At 37.3% G+C, this 23,008-nt stretch overlaps 1 protein-coding gene across 3 annotated transcripts in view; it reads right to left on the reverse strand.

Annotated features, from left to right (window-relative positions):
• The window catches only part of LOC131666866 (sodium- and chloride-dependent transporter XTRP3), a 1,010,463-nt gene that overhangs the window by 693,869 nt on the left and 293,586 nt on the right, over nucleotides 1–23,008 (reverse strand). For all 3 annotated transcript variants that reach the window (XM_058939879.1, XM_058939892.1, XM_058939888.1), the window contains one exon: nucleotides 19,314–19,535. In XM_058939879.1, the coding sequence (XP_058795862.1) occupies nucleotides 19,314–19,535 (222 nt within the window). The remainder of the gene's footprint in view (nucleotides 1–19,313; nucleotides 19,536–23,008) is intronic.

Raw genomic sequence — 23,008 nt, forward strand, 5'->3', positions numbered from 1 at the left:
TGAAAAGTGGAAACATCGATGGAACCGTGTTATTCAGTCAAATGAGGATTACTTTGAAGGATGCCACCTACCAGATGATAAAGAATAACGTTAGCACGAAAATACGAGGTGTGTTCAAAAAGTAAGGTGACTTTGTATTTTTAAGAAAAAATATTTATTTATTTATCAATATTCATGTTTTCCCCTTCAAAGTAATCCCCCTCAGATATAATACACTTATGCTAACGGTTTTTCCAATCCTCAAAGCACTTCTCATAAGCACTTTTCGGTATAGCCTTGAGCTCTTCCAGCGATGCAGTCTTTATCTCTTCAATCGTTGCAAATCTCCGTCCTTTCATAGGTCTCTTTAGTTTTGGGAATAAGAAAAAGTCACATGGGGCCAAATCCGATTAATATGGTGGCTGAGGCATGATTGTGGTGTTGTTTTTGGTCAAAAAATCTCTCACAAGCAAAGATGAGTGAGCAGGGGCATTATCGTGATGCAAAAGCCATGAATTGTTTTTCCACAATTCTTGGCGTTTTCTTCGTATTGCTTCTCGCAAACGGCGCATAACTTTAAGATAATACTGTTTATTGACCGTACGTCCATATGGTAAGAACTCCTGATGCACCACGCCATGGTAATCGAAGAAAACAGTGAGCAAAACTTTGACATTTGATCGAACTTGGCGTGCTTTTTTCGGTCTTGGCTCATCTGGGCTCTTCCATTGGGACGATTGGACTTTGGTTTCGATATCATAACCATATACCCATGATTCATCACCAGTTATGATCCTTTTGAATAAATCTAGATCGTCGTTGAAGTCATTCAACAGTTCTTGAGCGATGCTCATGCGACGGTTCTTTTGGTCAAAATTTAGCAATTTCGGAACAAACTTCGCTGACACACGTCTCATGCCCAAAACGTTAGAAAAAATTTCATGGCACGAGCCAAGCGATATACCAACATCCTCATTAACTTCTTTGATAGTGATTCGACGATTTTACAGAACAATTTTCTTCACTGCTTAAACGTTTTCATCAGTTGTTGACGTGCTTGGGCGTCCAGAGCGAGGCTCGTCATTGGCATCTTCCCGGCCATCTTGGAAGAGTTTGTACCACTTGTAAACATTTTTTTTACTCAGAACAGTTTCATCGTATGCCACCGTCAACATTTCAAGTGTTTCGGAGCACTTTATTTTATTTTTTACACAAAATTTGATGCAAATCCTTTGATCCATATTTTTCGATAGCAAGAAATCGCCGAGCACGCAAAACACTTATAACCTTTACGCATCTCACAACCAAACAAAAAATGCTATACACTTGAAACTTGGTACAGATGTTCGGGAAGAGTGTACCAACATAACAAAATGGAAAAATCGATAATCGAAAGTACGTTGCCCGTGAAATTTGAAAATTCACCTTACTTTTTGAACACACCTCGTATAAAGGTAGGCCCGATACTTTCCGGGCAGACCTCATACAATAAATTTACATTTATTCAGAGAAAATAAGAATGTGTCTTTTATAGAAAGATGTGTGATACCAAAGTTACATGTTTTACAGGGATTTGTCAATCACATATTTTGGGATGGTATTGTCAAAACAGTGGGAAGAGAAAAAGCACTGCTATGGCCAAAAAAGTTGAAACGTATTCCAAGAAATTATCACGGAGACAATTTTTGAAGGAAATGCATGCAGGAAATTATTGAAGAACGCCGATCTTCTTATGGATCCAGAGATTTACGTCGGTTTAAAATACGGGAAGCTCGAACTTGTGCGTTATGTTTCTACTTTGAAAGCTATGAATAGAGTGGTAAATGACTGTTTTTCCTCGAAAAAAGTCAGTCCTGATTTGTATGCTGATATATGTCACTTGAAAAATACTTTTGAAGGAACTGAGCTTTCGCAAACTTTAAAAATTCACGTAGCTATAGAATACATTCAAGAGTGCTTAGAATATTTGGATAATGACAGCTTAGGAATTTGGTCAGAACAAGCAGAAGAATCTGTTCACAGGGAATTTCTAAAATTTTGGAAAAAGTATGAAATTAAAATGGATGATTTCACTTATATTAATAGACTGAAAAAAGCATTGTTGAATTTTCTTCACGTCACATTTAATGATAATTATAACTAGGTGTACTGTTACTACTTGATAATGTTAAATTTGTTGTTAACGTTTATTTAAGTAGCGTTGCGAAATTTTTTTTACCTATGTAAAAATTTAGTACGAAATTGTACGATGTAATTTGTTGCAAAGGTTCATTGTTCATGGTTTTTTTATTGTTTTTGTTGTTATTGCACTCATGTTTAAGATTTATATGATCATTTATTGTATTTTCTTGTACGACACACTGTTACAGAAACGAGGAGAATATATTTGTTAGTAAATATTCGATAAAATTTCTTATAACCCCTGAGAACGTTATTTTTTTCATAAATAGGCTTTATCTTGAAAATCCTAGCAGATCCTAGGACCGGACTGGTGAATATCAACTACTTAAATCCTAACAAACAAATTAGCGTAAGCAGATTTTTGTGTATTTTTTGTAAATGTCTGGGGTCGCTGAGGAACAGTGTGTATTGTAGCCTTCTATTTTTATAATTCTATAGATCTTGAAAATATTGTTCGATAACTTTCATACTAAATAAATTGAATAATAAAAAATTAAACAAAATTATAAACAGAAAAATAGGAATATTGATTATCCAACTATCAAACGAAGAAGGAAGAAAAAAAAAAGTATTCCTACTTCCACGCGAAAGAACGTCTCAAATCGCGCACATCAAATTTCAAATGCGCGCGTCGTACGTAGAATAAAATTCGACTTTCATTGGATATTACTTTATCTCGAATTGCCTAAAGTCATATTGCCGATTCCACTTTCAGACAAACAGGCAGAAATTGTGGGAACGTAAGAAAATAAAAATCGGTCCGACAAGCGAGGAATTCGATTATGTCTACGAGAGCGTGGCTGAAAAATGATACTCTGCTGAGTTTCTATGAGCTGGACCGTGTGAACGAGAAAAAAAATTTTCCTACACCGTAACTATACGCCGCTCACAGATAAGCGTCTCGTCCAGCAGTGTTGGATGGAAGAGTAACCAAAATTTTCTCACGCGCAAACACGTATTTAGGATTAAATACCTACGAAATAAAATTATAAAGCTAAGAGCTTACTTATACACTAATTACCACGCGTGTAGGCCCTTTTAACAGCCGAGCAATCATGGATTCGGGCGGTTGCCAAGCTCTATGGGTACCCCAGCCCGTCCACGTTTCGATTGTAGAATATTTAGTTATAAGCATACCGCACGATATCGCGATCGAGACACTTCAACTTTATTATTGACTACTAGCTAAACAAGCTAAAAATCACTAGTCGCGGAGAGGAATTCGAATACAGACACGGTGATCCGAGAAACGCACATGGATAAATCTGAATTTGCCATTTTATTTCTTGTTATTAATATATATAAATAAGGATTTTATTGATTTAATAATTTAAAAGTACGTGATCTGCATTAACTAAGAATCGTCAAGTTCATACGCAAACACGTGGATATAACTTATGCTTATAGCTATATTCAATAGAATAGTTAAAGAGAAAGGAAGAAAGATGTAGTGTCTACAAAGAGAAATTATGTGAGTACTAACTTCTTTTAGTTATAGTTTTAGTGGTATATAGTATATAGGTCAAATTGATTTTATTCTAGTACTGCATATGTATTCAACGTAATTTTTTTTTATTTATTACAATGTTACAAATTCGATACTGCGTATATATATATATATATATATATATATATATATATATAAGTGACTATTAGGAATAAAATTAGTGTCAGAGAAAAATAAATCCCGCCTTACTAATTACGCGCTCACTTCTCACTGACTGCTCTGGTCCTCGCTATTACTCCGCACACAGTTTCTCTCTCCCTCTCCCTGATACTTTCTCTCTCTGATGTACGCATTTCTGGTCTCGAATCCGCTCCACTTCTCCGCGCCCCAAGACCGTTACAACCAGAATGGTTACTTCCAGATGAGTGCTGCCTGCCATCCAGGAGGCGCTACTAGGAGTGGTACAGCAGACGGCGAACCGAACGAGGAGCGACCTAACTAACCAATGGACAATGGGACTCTTCCAAACGAAAATCGAACTCATGCAAGGCTATTGGGCCAACTTTTGCGACAACCATATTCGCCTACTGAGTTCAACCGAAGGCGATACCGACCATTATCGACGCAACAACCAATACTTCTTGGCCGAGGAATTGTACAGCTCAATCAAGGGCACCCTGATCGATCTCCGAAATTGAAGAATTACCTCTGAGATCGGCTCATCGGGCCTTGCGTCGACCTCCACCACCAGCCTGACCGGAGATTTCGATGCCCATTATGGGGAAAACGTCGCTCTGACTCGACTTCCCCGCATGACCCTCCCCACGTTCCGGGGTCTTGACGAGGAGTGGGAGCCATTCAAGGACCTCTTCGTTGACATTGTTCACTCAAACGCCGGCTTGAGAAACGTCACCAAAATGCTTTTCCTCAAGACAAACCTTGACAGAGCTGCGGCAGAAGTCATCAGAGACTACAAGTCCTCCGACCACGATTACGCCATGGCCTGGGAGGCCCTCTGTAAACGGTTCGACCAGGCCCTCGCCTCTATGCACCGACGAATGTAGTGGGACCGGGAACTATCGAGCCGCTACCAGGAGTTTATGACCGAGTACAAAAGTCTGGATCATATGAGACGCCTTACCGCCGGTGAGGTCCCCACCTGCCAAGGACCATACGTCTACATTCTGACTACGGTATCTGGCAGCATCACGACCGAGGACGAAAACTCCGCATCGTCTTCAACGCCTCGCGTCCCACATCCACGGGGTACAGCCTCAATGATGCACTGCACGCTGGGCCGAAGTTGCAAGGACATATCGCCACCGTACTCACCTACTGGAGCTATGCCTTCTGCGCAGACATTCAGATGATGTTCCGCCAGATTCGAGTGAGGTTCGAGGATATCCACCTGCAAAGAATTCTGTGGAACCGGGACGCAACCTCTCCCGTTCACCACTACGCCTTGCTGACCGTCACCTACGGTGAGGTTTGCGCGCCACATCTCTGAACCATCAGTCATCCCTTTGAACCATCAGGCAGTTGTACGCCGATGAAGGCGCGCGCTTTCCACTCACCCGCGAGACTACGATCTCCGCTGAACGTTCCTGATATGCGTCCGACTCTCGCAACATCAGTCCTTCGCCACCGAGATAAAGCTCCTCCACGGAGCCACACCCCGATTTTCGGCTTCGCTCAGAGCGCTCTAGCATTTCCTCGACGACGATGGACTTCTGCGGGTCAGCGGATGACTTTCTCGATCTCCAATGCCGTTCGACGAACGCCACCCTATTCTACTAGACAGACGATTGCACTTGGCCGAGCTTGTTCTCCGATGGGCCCACCTCCGTAGCCTTCATGGGGAGGTTTCGCGCCACTTACACCAGAACCCTGCAGAAGGCTTGGATCACCGGGGGTAAGTCACGCATAAAGCGCCACATTCGCCAGTGTCTGGTTTGTGCTCGGATCGCTGTGAGGACGTTCACCCAAAGTATGGCTCCACTTCCAGGCGCAAGAGTGACTCTATCGAGGCCCTATAACCACTGTAGGGTGGACTACGCTGGCCCATTCCCACTCTGTCTGAGCCGACGACGAGGGCTGCTCACCGTCAAGGGATACGTGACACTCTTCGTGTGCACGAGCACGAAGACAATTCATTTGGAGCTCGTCGGCGACCTAACTACGACTAGCTTTTTAGGAGCTCTAACCCGGTTCGTCGGGAGGAGATGACAATCTAACGAAATCTGGAGCGATAAAGGCACTAACTTCCGTGGCGATAGTTTGGAGCTCCGGCGACTGCTCCGAGAGGTTGAGATCGACTGGGACCTTGTCGAGGGAAAACTTGCACAGGTTGGCATCTCCTGGAAGTTCATCCATCCGTCCGCTCCTCACTTCAGTGGCTTCTGGGTGGCCGAAGTTAAGAGCATGAAGGCTCATTTTTTTCGCCTCGCTTCACCTCGACGACTCACTTATGAGGAGTTCACAACTCTTTTTGTTTCCATTGAGGCTACTCTCAACAGCAGGTCACTCGCTCCACCTACCGGAGACCTTGACGACTTAGACGCCTTGATGCCTAGCCATTGCCTCATCGGAGCCTCGGCTACTTCCATTCCTCAATTCAGTGACTGCCAATTTGGACCGAGTCCGGCACTGGGAACTAGTCCAAACCATACGCAATCAGCTTTAGGATCGTTGGAGTCGCGAGTATCTGAATACTCTACGTCAGCGTCCCAAATGGAGAACCATCCGGCTAAACCTCCAGACCGGCGATCTTGTGGTCATCACGGACCCCTCACTTCTACGCTCAGACGGAAGATGGCCACTCGGACGTATCACTGCCACTTATCCGGGTCAAGACGGCCTTGTTCGCTCAGCCAGAATCCTGATTGCGATCGGGGAATACGTCAAGCTAGTGCTGCTGCCTTCATCTCGCCACGTTGGTCCTTCCGCATAAAAGGCACTGCAGCTTCATCATCAGAAGATCGTTCAAGGAACGAGGCGGGCGGGATGTTTTGACGAAACTTCTCGTCTAGCGCGGCTCCCTCCCATGCACGTCCCCAGTCTCCCTTTTGCGCTGTTATTCGATGGCCGTTCAAATCCGCTGGTTACATGAACTTCGAGAGGGGGCGCTTCTTCTAATGACGCGATCCTCCTTTCAGCTTTTGTTCTACGGCAGTATTCACCAGGATGGATAGTCTCACTCATCACGCTCCTCATTCATCGCACCCGAACTGTCCTCCGAATTCAATAAAAGGCATTATATCTTCTTGTAAACTATTTTCTTTTGACTCCTTCTCTTCTAGACCCTCTCATCCTTCATCCCGAGTTCACGTGGGAGTGCTTAACAGACGGATTATCGAATGTATGTATTAATAGAATCTTCAAAGTATATGCAATTGAAATTTTGGCTCTGTCTGCCAGTTAAACATTTTGTCATGTTGTTAATCACTTATTATTTATATTTAGTTCGTACTCCCGTGGTCTCTTACGTTATTTAGTAAGAATTAGTTTCAAATTGAATAAAGTAAATATATCTAAAATTATTTATGATGTGTAATTTTAATCTTAAAATTGAAAATCAAATTTATGTAATGAAAACATAATTATTTAGAATGGAATTCAGGAATGACACGCTTTGCCCTAGGTTTTTATGGTACGAAGTGTCCCATAAGCTGAGCATAAGTCTCTCTTGTAAAAAAGAATGTGATTCAGCCCAAGTTTCTCATAGCGCGAAATGTTCTATGAGACGACCATAAATCATAATAGGAGAAGGAAAGCTTGCTTAGCTAATCACAAGAGAGAAATAACTCAGGTATAAGCTAACTTTCTTCGATCTCAAGTGCTTACTTTGCAAGACTAGGAGAGAATACCTCTCGTCTGTGCAAAATTGAGCCTATTCATACACAGTTTGGAAAGCTCCGTTTACGTCGGATAGCTCTTTTACTATTAATAACGCATTTTAATTAAACAATAAAAATTAGCATATCTATATCTATAAGTAGAGTGACGTCACGCTCCTTATATGGTTATGAAATTTGATTCTTGATCTAATACAATTATATAATACGTGAGATGGCACCGTTCTATATACTAATTGATAGGTGTAGATTTGTAAGTTTAACGGGTTACCGTAACACAGTAAAAATGAGAAAATTGTTTAAGAGTTCATAAATAGAACCGTTACAGTTTCAACACAAAACAAAAAATTTTAATTACGAAAACGGAAGAATTGGAAGAGCAACGAAGAATTGCCGAACTACGACTCTCTGTCACAATAATTATTTTATTACTTATGAAGATGAGCTTTACAATCTGTATTATGAATTTAAAAATTTCACTGTTCCATAAAATTAATAAATTTTAGCAGCAGATCACGATTTTTCGAAAAGTAACAAATATCGAATTTCGCATCATCTAGAATTTTATTGCAAAGATAACAATACAAAAAGATTTAAAAATTGATTTTTTAGAACCAAAATAACTTCCTTAACACTAGAATATTTGTATTTTTAGAAAAAATTATAGTAAATAACGTTAATATATCTTGGAATAGAACTTTAATACAAAGATAAGCGTTTGCGCTTTTTAAAAATGCCAATGTTTGAAAAAAAGAAGACCAGCAATTATTGCATTCAAATTTATATCATTAAACAAATGCAATCACATTGCATGAATGTTGCTAACGGCCAAAACAAGAATAAATAAAAAATAGTAACCATCATAAGTATTTATAAGCAAATTTATTTTTGGTTTCTAGCTCGATTTTATCAAACATGGATAACTGTATCGGCAATGATGGAGATGAACCGAATATCCTTATTCGTATGCAGTCTCAGGATCAAAAGATTGCAGGGATACAGAAAATTAATTTTTAACGTTTCAAACAAACAAACATGATCTTAGAGGTGCTTGAAAGGTTGAGAACAGTCAATGGCGAAAATTACCACGTCGCAGAGGCGAGAAGAGTTTTTCGTAAGGAGTACGGGAAAGAAATAACAGTCCCACCGGAGCAAGCCTATTTCCAGTAATTTTGAAACAAAAAACCTCTTTACCAATTATAGATCAATTTTGTTTATTTAAAAATGGTATAGTTTATATTGCAACGGTAGTTGATTCGATCAATCGACTCATTCGCGATTCGGTAGCACTCGCGATGCTAGAGCGAACGATTAAGAGAGAGAGAGAGGGGACGCACGAGAGTTCAAAGATTTCAATTAAGCCTCAGCTGTTACTTGAGATAGTACTGCCAAATTGTTTTCCACTGTGTTTCGACGTTTTAATAATCAAAAGTAGTTTACTGGGATTTTCGACACGTGCGTGTGTGAGCGTAGAGGCAATCACAGCAGCAGCAAGTAGACAGTAGCATTTAGTGCAGCAACAACACTTTGGAAGCGAGCGAGGCAACGCAGCTGATTCCAGAGGAGTACAAACAGTCGATTTGCTTGAACAATTATGGCTGATCACCGTAATTGCACTGCAGGGTAGGTGCGCCTCCCTTTTTATGCGCGACAAAATACTAGCGAGAATATTTTGTCTATCGTGACTTTTATTTTTTGTATTCGCGCCGAGCGTTAGATTTCGCGGCGGAATTTCGAATTCTCTCTCTCTCTCTCTCTCCCCGTATTATTGTTAATAATTGTAAATCCTATTTGCGTGTGTTAGTATTTCCGCCCGTCAAAGACTAGTTTATTAGAAGTAAACGTTATTAATTTTATTCGCGGCATTACGTCATTTTGTTTCTTATTAGTATAACGGATCTATCACAGATTAAATTTTAAACCGATTTCATCTAGGGGATCAGTTGGAATAAGCATTAGGTCACTCACACCAAAGATAGATCGAGTGTCACAAGTCAGGTAACTTAAGGTAAGTTCAACTCTATTGGAAAGAAGACACTGAAACGAAAGTATCAAACGTAAAGGTGAATACACGTATACTCATACGTGTTTAACGGAGCGACGGTTAGCTCTGCATCGTGGAAGTTTGTGCTTGAATAGAAACCCTTTGTACTAGCTAATCTACCCCGTTACAATATATATAATAGTATTATTAATAAGTAATACATAACTAATAAAACTAATATATAATATAAACAATAACAATCATAAATAATAATATTATTTTCAAATAATCGTCATTTAAATAACACTAATAGTCCTCAATCAAGCGTACTATGGATCATTTTTTTGAGTGTGAAAAAATTAAAAATCTCGGCTTAGAGTGAAGCCAAAAATATGAGCCGGGAAGCATATTAAAGCAAGACTGACATTCAATCCGAGGAAAATACTATACAGACGATATCTCTATTATATGACCTTCAAATGAATTTTAAAACTTGATACAATCAATTTTTTATGATTTTTCTCGACTTTTACCAGTCTTAACCGTTTTAAAATTAATTTCAAAGCACAGTATAATATACAAATTGCTACTACCAATCCAAATATGGCATCAAAAATTTTCTAACATTTTTCTTACGTTGGAAAACGTCTACAAATCCCAGTTTCTTCTTACACTTATTGCAATAGAATTTTCGACAACAATCTATAAAATTGATAAAATTGATAATACAAAATATATCTAAAAAAATATTATATATAATCTGTTTAACTTGCTACTGGAAAATCACTGTCTTCTGAAAATGCTTCGGCATCTTCTCTTCAACGAATTGTTTAATATCAACTATATGCTTTTTCAATTTATAAAACTTAAGACGATTTTTAATCTAGAATATACTTGACCAAACGAAATTCCTTTGCATTTGTTATTGTTTATCATTCAAGGACTTTCTGTTTAGCTATACTTCTTAATCTTTTGATGCATTGAAACCTACAGTCCGATAGCTTTTCACAATAAAGTACAAAAATATTGGAAAAATCTTTCAAGAATGTTTCAGTATATTCGAATTAAATGAATAAGAATTTTAAATTGAAAAATATATATATATATAAAATATAAAAAAATCATATATAAAAAGTCATATATGCACATTGTAACGGGCTGGTTATCCTACAAAATGAGAAATTTATTAACATACAAATTCCCACGATGTAGAGCTAACCGCCGCTCCATTAAATACGTATGGTTATATGTATATTCGCCTTAGATTTCATCCGTATCACATAACTTTGACTTAAGCTTTGATGCCAGATGATCTTCGCCGCAGACTCGAATTCTGTAATTGGGCACAAGCAAGGATTCGTGAAGATCCTGAATTTGTCAGATACGTAATGTTTTCGGACGAAACTACATTTCATAGTAATGGGCAACTCAATCGCCATAATAGTTATTATTGGTCTATCCAGTACCCTCATTGGGTACGTCATGTTGATAATCAGCATAGATGGAGCCTCGTAGTTTGGTGTGGTATAATAAATGGTTATCTGATATGTAACGTTTGAGTCTATCTTGCGTTATCAAAACAATAGTTCAGACTCTTTGTATTGAATTCGCAATCGCGTCTCCGAGAAAAGCAAGAAGTTGACACGCGTGTAATCTAAATAATATATGAAAATCTTTCGAGTAGCAAACCACAAGGCTTTCTAACTCGATGAATTGTCTTGAAATGCAATTGAGAGTGATCACATCTATCGGGGAGAGGCCTGACAACGCCGCAACCACTACTCAACTTAATTTCTCAACAGCAAATGTATTTTAGGTAGGAAGATATCTAAGGCTGCTTTTTTCTCATGAGAGAGATAGTCTGACGAGTTGAGCACTTAGATATCGAAAGGAGAGGAATTAGCAGGCTAACCACTGAATAAAGAAATTTATCTCAGGAAACTGCTGAGGCTTTATTTCTATAACAGTCCTCGCGCTGCTAAGGTAGGATAGTGAATCCTCTTGCCGCAGCGACGAGCGAATTTATACTTGCGAAATGGGCTCCTTTCTACGCTTGGTAGCCCCTACAACGGTATTTTCGAAATCGATACAAACTTTGCACATGTTTTGTCGCAAAATGGCTCGATTGAAATAGCAATCTTATGATTTAAAAAATCAAATATGAAAAGACGAATTTTTTAACATAAATCGCTTCTCGAAGAAAAATCGCCTTCTAAAGTTATAAGTCATACAATTCAATGATTAAATTACGCCAATTTTACAATAAATTTATGGAAAATTTTTACATGAAAAAATCGCTTGTAATTAGAGGAACGTTATTTAAGTTAAAAATGATTAATGTAGCTGTCTAATTTTGAATGATAATTAAAAAACGGATTTGCAAATTTCTTTTTTAACGATTTAAAAATCAGAAAATTAGTTACAATTATAATCATTAATTTTACAGATACGCACGATCGATTCGCTATCTAACAGTGCAATTTTAATTGTTTAAAAAAATTATAAATTTTTTATTTATTGATAACATAGTTAATAATTAGTTATCAAAGTGTCAAATTCTTGCTTTTCTGTTTCAATGCGTCGAGGTTGTAATCGCATACTCGAAATAACAATATAATTGTTTATTGCAAAATAACTAACAATATTAACTTATAGATTAAATTTGACTAACAAATATCGACATGAGAGTTATAACAACATGAAATTCAGAATCAGCGCATCAAAATTGACTAAAAAATACTTTAGTTTATTTGAAAAACTTTATAATTGTCGATTTTCTATTGTAAACAATAAATTTTCCCACGGTCGTGACGTCACGCTCCTTATATGGTAATGTTTTCGCAGAGTTGCCCTAACACATTTGCATATACGTGAGAAAAGCGCCTTTGCTCCATTAGCGCTTTTCTTTGATTGTCTTGTGTATGACGGGTTGCTAATTTGCAGAAGGAAATACTATAAAAGACAAATCAGACTGGACCGTTACAGATAAGACCTTATTTCTTCGATGGGAATGTCAACGGCGCAGCATATCTTAATTTTCTGCAGAATTAATTACCAGAATTATTGGAAGATGTGGACTTTGAAACAAGACGACGATTATGGCTTCAGCCGGACGGTGCACCATGTCATCGCTCACTAATAGTTCGTCACTTCTTGAACCAACGATACCGAAGATGATAGATAGGCATTGGTAGTGACATTACTGAATGGTGTTCAAGATCACCAAATCTAACTAGTTCAGATTTGTTTATATGAGGCTATTTGAAAAGTGTTGTTTATGCACAGCAACCAACAACACGGCAAGATATGATGCAACGCATCATACAAGCTTGTAGAGCTATTCCGCGTCACGTGTTGTTGTCCACAGTTGAAAACTTCGAACGTAGAATTCAACACTGCATAAATTTGAACAGCGGTATTTTTGAACATTTTATGAGATAAATGTTTGTGTTACAACTGTGGGAAGTAGGTACCCCGGAGAGGGTATGTTTGACGATGGCAGCCCACCGCTGCCAGGCACGTTGATAGAGGTGAGAGAGAGAGAGAGAGAACTCGGTCTGGAAGCAAGAGATTTATTTTAGCACTAAATCAGATATACAGCTAGGTGTGCTCGGCTTGAGTGGCAAGTTCGGACTGGCGCACGTGCGCGCGAGCTAAAACACAGCGCCGAGCCATGATCGGTCAGGCGGAGAGAAGAGTTGCCGACTCTGGCCGTGAGAGAGCTGTGCGCCGCCACATACTCCCCCACGAGAAAAAGCATTAAAAAAATTAAGTGTACAACAAGGTGGGTGGCTAACGCACAAGCTGACTGACAAAAACAATCTAATATTGCGGAACAAAACTATAGTTACAAAAAAAAAAATTAGAACTAAAGACAAGTCGAGAATAGGTACATGTAAGGTAAATGGGGCACAAGAACAATAAGTGTTAAATTAGTGCTCCGAAAAGCCTTAATACGAAGAATTCAGTCTCGAACGTTTCTGGTTTGATTAGAAAGGGTTGACAAGCTTCCCACACTCTTCGAGGGAAGCTGTCAAGATCACAATCTTTAATTAGGTAACGCAATAAAAATTGACTTAAAACTAAAACTTAATGCTACTTAGTACTAGGATCGAAACGAACTCGGCGAGGAATCTGAAGCTGATCTGATTGCGAGTAAGTTTTTAAAGAGGGAACAGGCCCTTTGGGATCAACGCACGGAACAGAGAGGTCCAAAAACGGATTGCCGAGACTTTCTGGAACAAAATAAGCCGGTTTAAGTAACTCCGTCGATACGACCTTAGGCACCCTCTTCACATCGATCTTGAAGTCGCGATCTGAGACGCGCTCGAGAATCTTAAAGGGTCCGGAGTAGGGCCTTTCGAGAGATTTGACTGCTGGAGAGTGCTGAAAAACATGCGTGCACGAAGCGAGGTCCTTGAAAACGAAGGGACGCGTGCCATGGTGATGTTCTACTGGCACTGGCTTGAGCTGACGCATGTTCTCGCGGTAATCCTCAATAAATATTTGAGGATTGGCCATAAAGTCGTCGGATATGAAAAATTCACCCGGAATGCGGAGGCTGGTTCCATAGAGAAATTCAGCGAGGGACGCACCCGTGTCGAGACGCACAGCTGTGCGCAAGCCGAGAAGCACGGTCGGAAGGACGCTTCGCCAATCAGGATTGTTGTGGCACATGAGTGCAGTTTTAAAGCTGCGGTGCCAACGCTCAATAAGGCCGTTGGCGGCAGGATGATACGCGGCGGTCCGCTTGTGTTGACAGCCCAGAAAGGTGAGATACGCGTTGAAGATCTTCGCTTCAAATTGTGCACTCTGATCGGTGGTGCACCGAAGGAGGAGCACCGAAATACGCGACCCAATGCTCCTGGAACGCACGAAGAACGGTAGAAGCTTCAATAATTTTAAGAGGCACCGCCTCAGTCTACCGCGAAAAACGGTCAATCATGGTCAAAATGTAAGTATAGCCTTCGCAAGCTTTGAGAGGCCCAACAATATCCATGTGGACGTGACAAAAACGGTCGTCAGAAGCCTCAAATTTGAGAGGCTTATTCTTGACGTTGCGAGAGATTTTCGCTTGTTGGCAATCGGGGCAAGCTTGACACCAGGCTTTGATGTGTCGATGCATTGCAGGCCATACGTACCTTTGCCTAAGCAATTGGGTCGTGACCTTGGGGCCAGGATGCGATGGCGAGTGGAAAAGGTCGAAAACTCTTTGACGAAAAGTTTTCGGAACGTAGGGGCGAATTATGTTGCCCGTTAGATCACAATAGAGATAATTGTGGTTGTGACCAAACTCAATGCTCTTGAGATTAAGCGAGTGGTTAGACGATTCGAGGAGCTCTTTCAACTCTGTGTCGTGCTGTTGGTGCTGCACCAGCTCGGGCATTTCGAAGTTGAGAGGAAGACAAATGATCTCTATGCGCGAGAGAGCGTCCGCGGCTACGTTGGCTGTGACAGGGAGGTGTTCAAAATGCGTGGTGAACTGTGAGATGAAACAAAGCTGGCGACACTGACGCGGAGAGGCCTTGTCAAGCTTTTGAGAGAAAGCAAAGGTTAGCGGCTTGTGATCAGTTACAACCTTGAACGCATGGCCCTAGAGAAAATACTTGAAGTGCTTGATCACTTCGTAAACCACGGTAAGTTCCCTATCGTAGGCGTTGTAGTTACGCTGGGATGACGACAATTTTTGCGAGAATGCGAGTGGCTTCCAGTCGATGTCAATGAGCTGTTCCAGAGCTGCACCCATCGCAAAATCCGATGCATCCGTAACTAATCGAATTGGAGCGACGGGAGACGGGTGAATAAGGTGGCAAGCGTTCATGAGGGCGTCTTTGATCTTCTGAAATGCCTCGACAGTCTCGGGTGACCAATCAATGACTCTGGTATCATTCTTTTTGGAGCCGTGGGTGAACGAGTGCAGCGGAGCTTGAACAGTGGCTGCGTGAGGCAGGCTTCTATGATAGAAGTTGATGAGACCAAGAAATTTACGAAGCTCGACAATTGTCTTGGGTTGAGGGTAATCGATGATTGCCTGAACTTTTTCACGTCAGGGCCTGGAACCATGCTGGTCGATGAGTTGGCCAAGAAAGATAATCTTAGATCTACCGAACTCGCACTTGGCAAGGTTAAGTCGCAGGCCAAATTTCCTGAGTCACTCGAAAACGATCTCGTGCTCTTCGGGCGAAGAAGAAAACACTAGAATGTCGTCGAGATAGGCGAACACGAAATTAAGGTCTCCCAACGCTCTGTTGGTGTAGGTCCCAGGCACGTTGATGAAGGTGAGATAGAGAGAGAGAGAGAGAACTCGGTCTTGAAGCAAGAGATTTATTTTAGCACCAAATCAGATATACAGCTAGGTGTGCTCGGCTTGAGTAGCAAGTTCGGACTGGCGCACGTGCGCGCGAGCTAAGGCACAGCGCCGAGCCATGATCGGTCAGGCAGAGAGGAGAGTTGCCGACTCTGGCCGTGAGAGAGCTGTGCGCTCCCACAACAACCTTGATCATAACTCTATCTGTAGTCATCGTCTTGTCTTCATTGGCTGGGCATTCCCACCTTGCCTTAATTAGCTGGGTAATCAATACCTCGCTTTCAATGACTGGGCATTCCTACCTCGCCTTATTTATCTTGGGTATTGAGTTATGATTATCATTATTATTATTATTATTATTATTATTATTATTATTATTATTATTATTATTTATTATTATTATAATTATTATTTATTATTATTGTTATTATTATTTATTATTTATTATTATTATTATTGACCTCACCCTTGCCCCGGTGGGATAGGAGGGGGGGTTGACCACACCCCACACATAATACCTTACCTGAACATAGAATTTCCCGCTCTTTCCGAATCCATGATAAAAAATGGGGGTTTTATTAAAAAAATTACTTGGTTATTTGGTTATTGGGGTTATTGGGGTTGGTTTATTGGGTTATTAGGTTATTTGAGTTTTTGGGTTATTAAAATTAATTTTACCCTTGCCCGATCATCCCTGTGCGTAGAAGAAAAAAATAATAAATATGACCCCTACATGACCTTACGCGGGAGAGAGGGTTCCTCATTGTCCCAAACAACTTTTATCTGAACAATTTTTGTAGAACGCCAACCGTAGAAAATTTCAGGGTGGTTCCTTTATAATAGGACACCCTGTATAATTAGAGAAAGACGAACTTGCCTGGTTGAATGGTTAAGAAATTCTAGTGAGTTGCGCTGAGCGAGTCCTAAAAGTATAAAATTTCTCGCTCTCGCTTTCCCATTGTTTTTTATTTTCTCGTAGATCAGCGGTTGTTGGGTCTCGTTTGTTCTAATTTCAATAAGTGAAAATCAACTCGTATCAGCGAACATCATACAAATTTCTTCTTGATTCCTATTGATTTACTTTCGTTTACTATTATTCCCCGTGAGTTGAACCAATTTTAAAGATGATTATTAATGTATTTTTTTATTATTTCTGATGCTATTGTTGGGTCTGAGTGTGTTGTTAGAATTGCTGTATCATCTGCGTATATTGCTGTTAGAATGTTTTCAGATTTAGGTAAGTACGAGGTGTACAGTAGGTCTTATTAGCTGGCGTTTTGATTAATTCCTATTTATTCTAACTTGAAATGCCCTGTTTTGCAGATATGACCGCAGTATTTCGTAGTGACGTACAGGAAAAAAACTTTTAAGCTTATGTAACAGCCCTTCATGCCATACTCTGCCGAATGCCTGGGCTACATCAAGGAAAATATCAGTCAGTACTTTTTCTCTTCGATGGCTTTCCTCGTACCCACTCTATTCACCTGCTCTATCGTGGAGTGATTACACCTAAAACCAAATTGATGGTTTGGAATCAACGTTTTATTTATTATGATTGAGTCAATTCTGGCTTAAATTAATTTTTCGAAAATTTTTTATAATACTAGTAGAAGGCTGATGGGTCTATACGATATTAGATTTCCTGCTTCTGTACCAGGTTTAGGTATTAGTATTATCTCGGCTATTTTCCGCTGAGTGGGAAAATAGCAGAGACGCAAGCAGGCATTGTAAACAAATGTTATAAATCTAATTGCTATTGTAGGTAACATTTTAATCATTTTTCCTGTAATATTGTCAAAACCGGAGGCCTTCCTATTCTTAATATTATTAATTATTTGCAATACTTCCTTAATTTTTATTGATTTGATTGGTGTGCTATCTTGTACATCTAAGCTTTCCAGTAATATTTCTTCTTACTGTTCGGAGATTATTTTTTGGTGGGTATGAATACTGTACTAAGATATTCTGCAAACGTTTCAGCTTAGAAAAATTAATTTAGTAATGAAATGGAAGGATTATTCAGGTTTATGAACGGGTGAAAATAAGTTATGTTTATCAATACATTATAAATATGGATAACCCTAGTGGAAGTTTATTCAGAATAACAAGAACTTATAAAGTATAAGTTATGCTTATAAAATATAAATATAATGTGACTTGTCAGATGTAGGTCGCAAAACTGGCATAAGGCTTAGTTGTGCGCTGGTTGCTAGTTCACATAATATAGCGATTTCTCGTTCGCCCTAAAGCATAAATATTTCTCTCGGACATCAAGAGAAGATATATCCTACCCATGAAATTCAGGAAAGGGTAGTTGGGAACCAACGCAAATTTAGGATGGTGGAATGAGTTTTTCTTCTAAAATAAAAAAATTAGAGGGCACGCGTAATCATTAGTGTTTATTGCAGAGTATGTCGTAAAATATTGTAAAAACCCCGAACTCGGCGCGACAGCTAGTCAACAGCTGAATTGAATTATTTTACTGCTTAGGTAAATGAAAGGTTTACGCATATACATTCTAAACATATGAAAAGATAAAGTAGACCACAATTTATTCAGTTTTCTAATGTGGAAAAAATAAAAAAGTAGTGACAAAGTCGAAGCTAATAATGTTCAAAAAAGTAACAAATGGTATGATACAAAATTTATGTTACTAGCGACATTGAACGCGCTTCACGCGCTCTTATCTATTTTTTCATTTCTCGTCATATCAATTATCATATTTAACGTAATAAATCCCTTTTTTCAAAGGTGGTTTTTCAAATTTTGTTACAAAATACATATCATAGTGAAAAACTTGTATTACTAAAACAGTTCCGCGTATTCCAAATTCATGAATTATCATATCGAAAACAGATATAAACAATCTCTATAGTTCTTTTCAGCCATATGGGTTAAATTACTATTAAACGTTTATCCTACTCTTTTAATATAGATTACGGTATTACAAAATTTTTTTCAATCTTACACGTTCAAATATCAGATTATGAGAATAATTTCAAAACATAATAACCTCTCGCTTTTATCAAACGATTTACTCGCTGCTAGTTTTATAAAATGAATGTAAAAAATAACAATGTAGCATACTTTTTTTATTTTCATTATCTTCAAAATTATCTGTATCAATTAAAATAAATTTTTATTACTAAAATTACAACTCGAAATCACATCGACATGCATGTTTGCTTCCATAACAGCATATAACGTGACTATATCTTAGCCAATTAGATCACGAATAAAATGCTTCAATATGGTATCCATCACTTTTTTATAAGGGGGCAAAAGTTGATGTTGCTTTTAAACTATATATGTATGACTTATTAACGAAAAGTAAATTTTTTTTTTTGTAGATTTCTGTTCTATTTCAATTTTATTTAATTCCAAATAAAATATTTTTTTTGCAAATAATGATTCTAATAATAATTCTAATAATATGATATAAATATACCATGTCTTAAAATCTGAAAAATGACTTAACTCGCTTTTCAAAAAAAATGGACCTTTTTCTTACCGCTACATATTTGCAATATTTAGTATAATTTAAAAAATTTTGATACTCACTTTTCCAGAAGACTGAATGCCTTTCATGACGATACAGAAAACAACGAACCAACTGAGAAGAAGGCACAAGACAATCCACCATTTAAGATTCTGACCATCTTCAATTGATGGTGCTGCATCAAGTGTTGTGCGGTACCAAAAATAGGCGGTCTCGGAACTTTTTTCGCACTCTTCAATTGTTTTATTGTTGATTTTTGGGCATTCCGACCAAAGTAATGGCTCCTAAGATTAATATATCATAGAGTATTATTAGAAGTTTCAGGTTTTGAAATTCAAGATTTCGGAAACGAATAATTAAGATATTGAGCTTGACTACTTACAAGCAACCTTTGCAAGGGATCCGTCTCTGATTTTTATGGAACTGTGTGTGTAATATGTTATAGAACATAAAAAAATAAGAGTACGTATTTTTTTATCGGCGGAGAAGCGTTTTTAGGAGGTGAAAACACCCCATAAAAATCAATCTTGAAAATAAACTTTTTTTAATATCTCTAAAAATATTAAATATTGTTATAATTCCAACGCCAAATTAATTGTTATAAAATAACAATTTTATGACATTTATTTGTACCCTATATGGTTGCAACCCCTAATCTTTTTAAATAAAAATATTACATTTTTTACAACTTTCGAGTACCAGCTTTTCAAAATCGCTCAAATTAAATTAAAATATACAATTTTGTAAAGAAAACGGTAAGTTTCAGTCGAGATTTTTCGGGAATTTCATCAAAAAATCGATTTATGGGGGATACTTACCCTTTTATTCACAAAATTTCAAAGATAGTAACAAATATTTCGTCGTGGAATACCTAGGCAATTTAAAGTTAAACAAGGTTTATATGTATTTGAAAGTGTGAAAACAACTTCGACAAATTTTCTCTGAAAATTTATTTTTATGAATATTGTAAAAATTAATTTGAATATTCATATAATTGTAATACTAATTTTTTTAATATATGTATAGTTTTATGAAGATTATTTGTGAATTAAGGGGTTGTTACATTTTTTAGTAAAAATATTTTTTCACCTGATAATCCACAAGAAATTTTAAATTTATTTTAAATAAATTTCAATATATTATTGCAAAAAATATCTAAAACTATTGGAAATGAAAATATTTTATCTGCAATTTTTTTACACGTAATACAGAAAGTCAAAGCTGCATTACAAATGTAACTCTAAAGAAAACAAAATATACAAGATGACACTAGTTATAAAAAGTAGTAACAATTTCAGAAAGAAAAAGCGTAATTTATTTCATTTATTAGTAATTCAGCAAATGATCGTTTATCAATAAAAACTAAAATAATTATATAATAATTTATAAAATGTTCTTCTTTTGTTCATGCAAGTGTAAGCTGATATATCAATGATACAACTTTAAATGGAAAACAATTCAGCATGTTGTGTAATATTCTTAGTTAAAATATATAGTTTGTACAATAATGAAATTTTTATAAATAATGATTAAGTCATAAAGATTTTCGACACTATGAATATCTAATAACAGCAACAGTTGTACGTCCAGGTACCTCACATACTCGTAAAGTTTAATCTGCTTGTGAAAATCCAAATTCAAAATGCTTTTCAAAATGGATAGGTTTTTTATCTACATATTACTTTTAAACTAACTGTACTTAAAAAGATTGACATATCTACATTAATTAGTTGATTGTGAGTAATCGCTTATAATTTTATACCATTGTTCCTCAAATGTAAATTTACATCTTCATTTAATAATATCACACTATCGGAGAAATGCCTTACACAGTTCTTCTAAATTCTAAAACCAAAAACATCTAAAGGTTGTATCTTCGATGTTGTACCTTTGGGTAACTTTAATAGATGGATCTGTTTATCTTTGACAGTAGCTTCTCGAATAGTTTCTGGACAATTTCCACTCCACGAATCTATTAGAAGTACACTTTTACTATCCACATCAGGATAAAAGACTTCTTTAAACCATATTTTGAAATGTTCTGTAAATATAATGAATACTTAAAAAATCATATAAAATCAGTATTTTTAGATTTCACATATCTTTAATCAATTTACCATATTTTTATGCCATCACTTAAACATAAAGCGGTTTAAAAACATTTTTTGGTATTATAGGTCCGAACTTTTCCTTTGTTTCCTTTATAACTAAAAAAAGGGGCGAAAGTAATTTTCCTTCAGCATTTATTGTCGGTTGTATCGTCGTATAGCTGTAGGTTATTGCAGAAATTGATTGAACAACACACTTAACTGTTTTTGTTCCTTCTTCTGTAGTGTTCGTTTAGAATAAATTTCTAACTCAAATCCACTTCGATCAGAGTTATAGGTATTACCTTCTCCATATTCACGAATACAACTTTCGTGTATTATCTAGAAATTAGTCAACTTTATCTGTTAACTTTGACTCATCGCGCAAATTTTTCTTTGGAATAAATTTGTTTTATCTTCTGTTAACTATTCTACACTCTTTGTTAAATTTATATATCCAAAAATCTGCAGCTTTAAATCGTACCTCTTGAAAACCCATATTATTTTTTGCTTGCAATACCCATTCGCGAAGATCAGTATCATGAATAATATTGTTCACTTTTATAGAATATTTAAGATTTTATAGTACAAATTCAGAAATTACATTTCATTTTTCCATATAAGTACCGTCTTTATTAATCTGGTTTGCCTAACTACGTAATTGTAGTTTAGACAATACTTTTTTATACTTCTGTCTAACAGTGTCGATGCGTAAATTTCTCGTCTTTGCAGATCTTCAGTATTCAACTGCTTTCTTTTTGTATTCATAATTTAATTTTTCATCATCTGCGGTACATTCATCAGAAACAGTAGGCTGTTTGTACCATATGCTATCTTCAACGGCCATCGCTTCACAATTTTTAAATTCTTCTTCAAATTCGAGTGAATTATCTCCATAGTATTCAAAAAAATTTTTTTAATATTTCCTTTTAATTCTAATTCTGTATAGATAACCGGAATTTCTTGTATAACTTGGAATGTTGTTGTAGAAGATTAATTATATTCACTGAATCGATTCTCATTCTTGTCAGATATTAGAATACCTACAATTAACACAATTGAAATATAAACACTTACTGCTAGACACTTTTGAAAGATATTGGTTTTTATTGTTGAAATGTCTCATTCGACTAATCTAATACTGATAAGAGTAGAAGTTATCAGAGTAATTAGATAAACGAAAAGCAGCTTAACAAAGTAAAAAAATACCATATGCTCCTCAGAAACGTTGTTTTTCTTTTTAGTATCTATCAGTAACAGTTATCACAGAAATTTAACACACGAAAATAGAAACTTTTTAAGTGTAAAAATTTTGTAACGTCGGGCCGTTTATTATCCATAAATTATTTTTCCTCGTATACTTTTGCGTAGCTTAAATTTTAACTCCGTAAAGGGAGAGCATTCAGCTGAAGCAGCTGGAGGACACGTGAAAATAGCCGTCCCTTTGTCGCGCGCTTTCCAAATTTTACCTCGAACGATCGTAAAGTTTTTTTTGAGTAGGTTTAGATATAGAGTAAAGGAGCCGCGGAATTCCGCCTGCATCCTGTTATTCGATTTCACCCAAAAGTTTTCCACTTTTAGAAGCTAAAACTTTTGCTATATAAAAAAAAAATCTTAATAATTAATTTTACACAAATGAATCGGGAAAATAACAGCATGATAGGAAAATT

This window comes from Phymastichus coffea, unplaced genomic scaffold (genome assembly GCF_024137745.1).
Source record: "Phymastichus coffea isolate CEN01 unplaced genomic scaffold, Cenicafe_Pcof_1.1 PCOF00004, whole genome shotgun sequence".
In the NCBI taxonomy this organism is placed as follows: Eukaryota; Metazoa; Arthropoda; class Insecta; order Hymenoptera; family Eulophidae; genus Phymastichus; species Phymastichus coffea.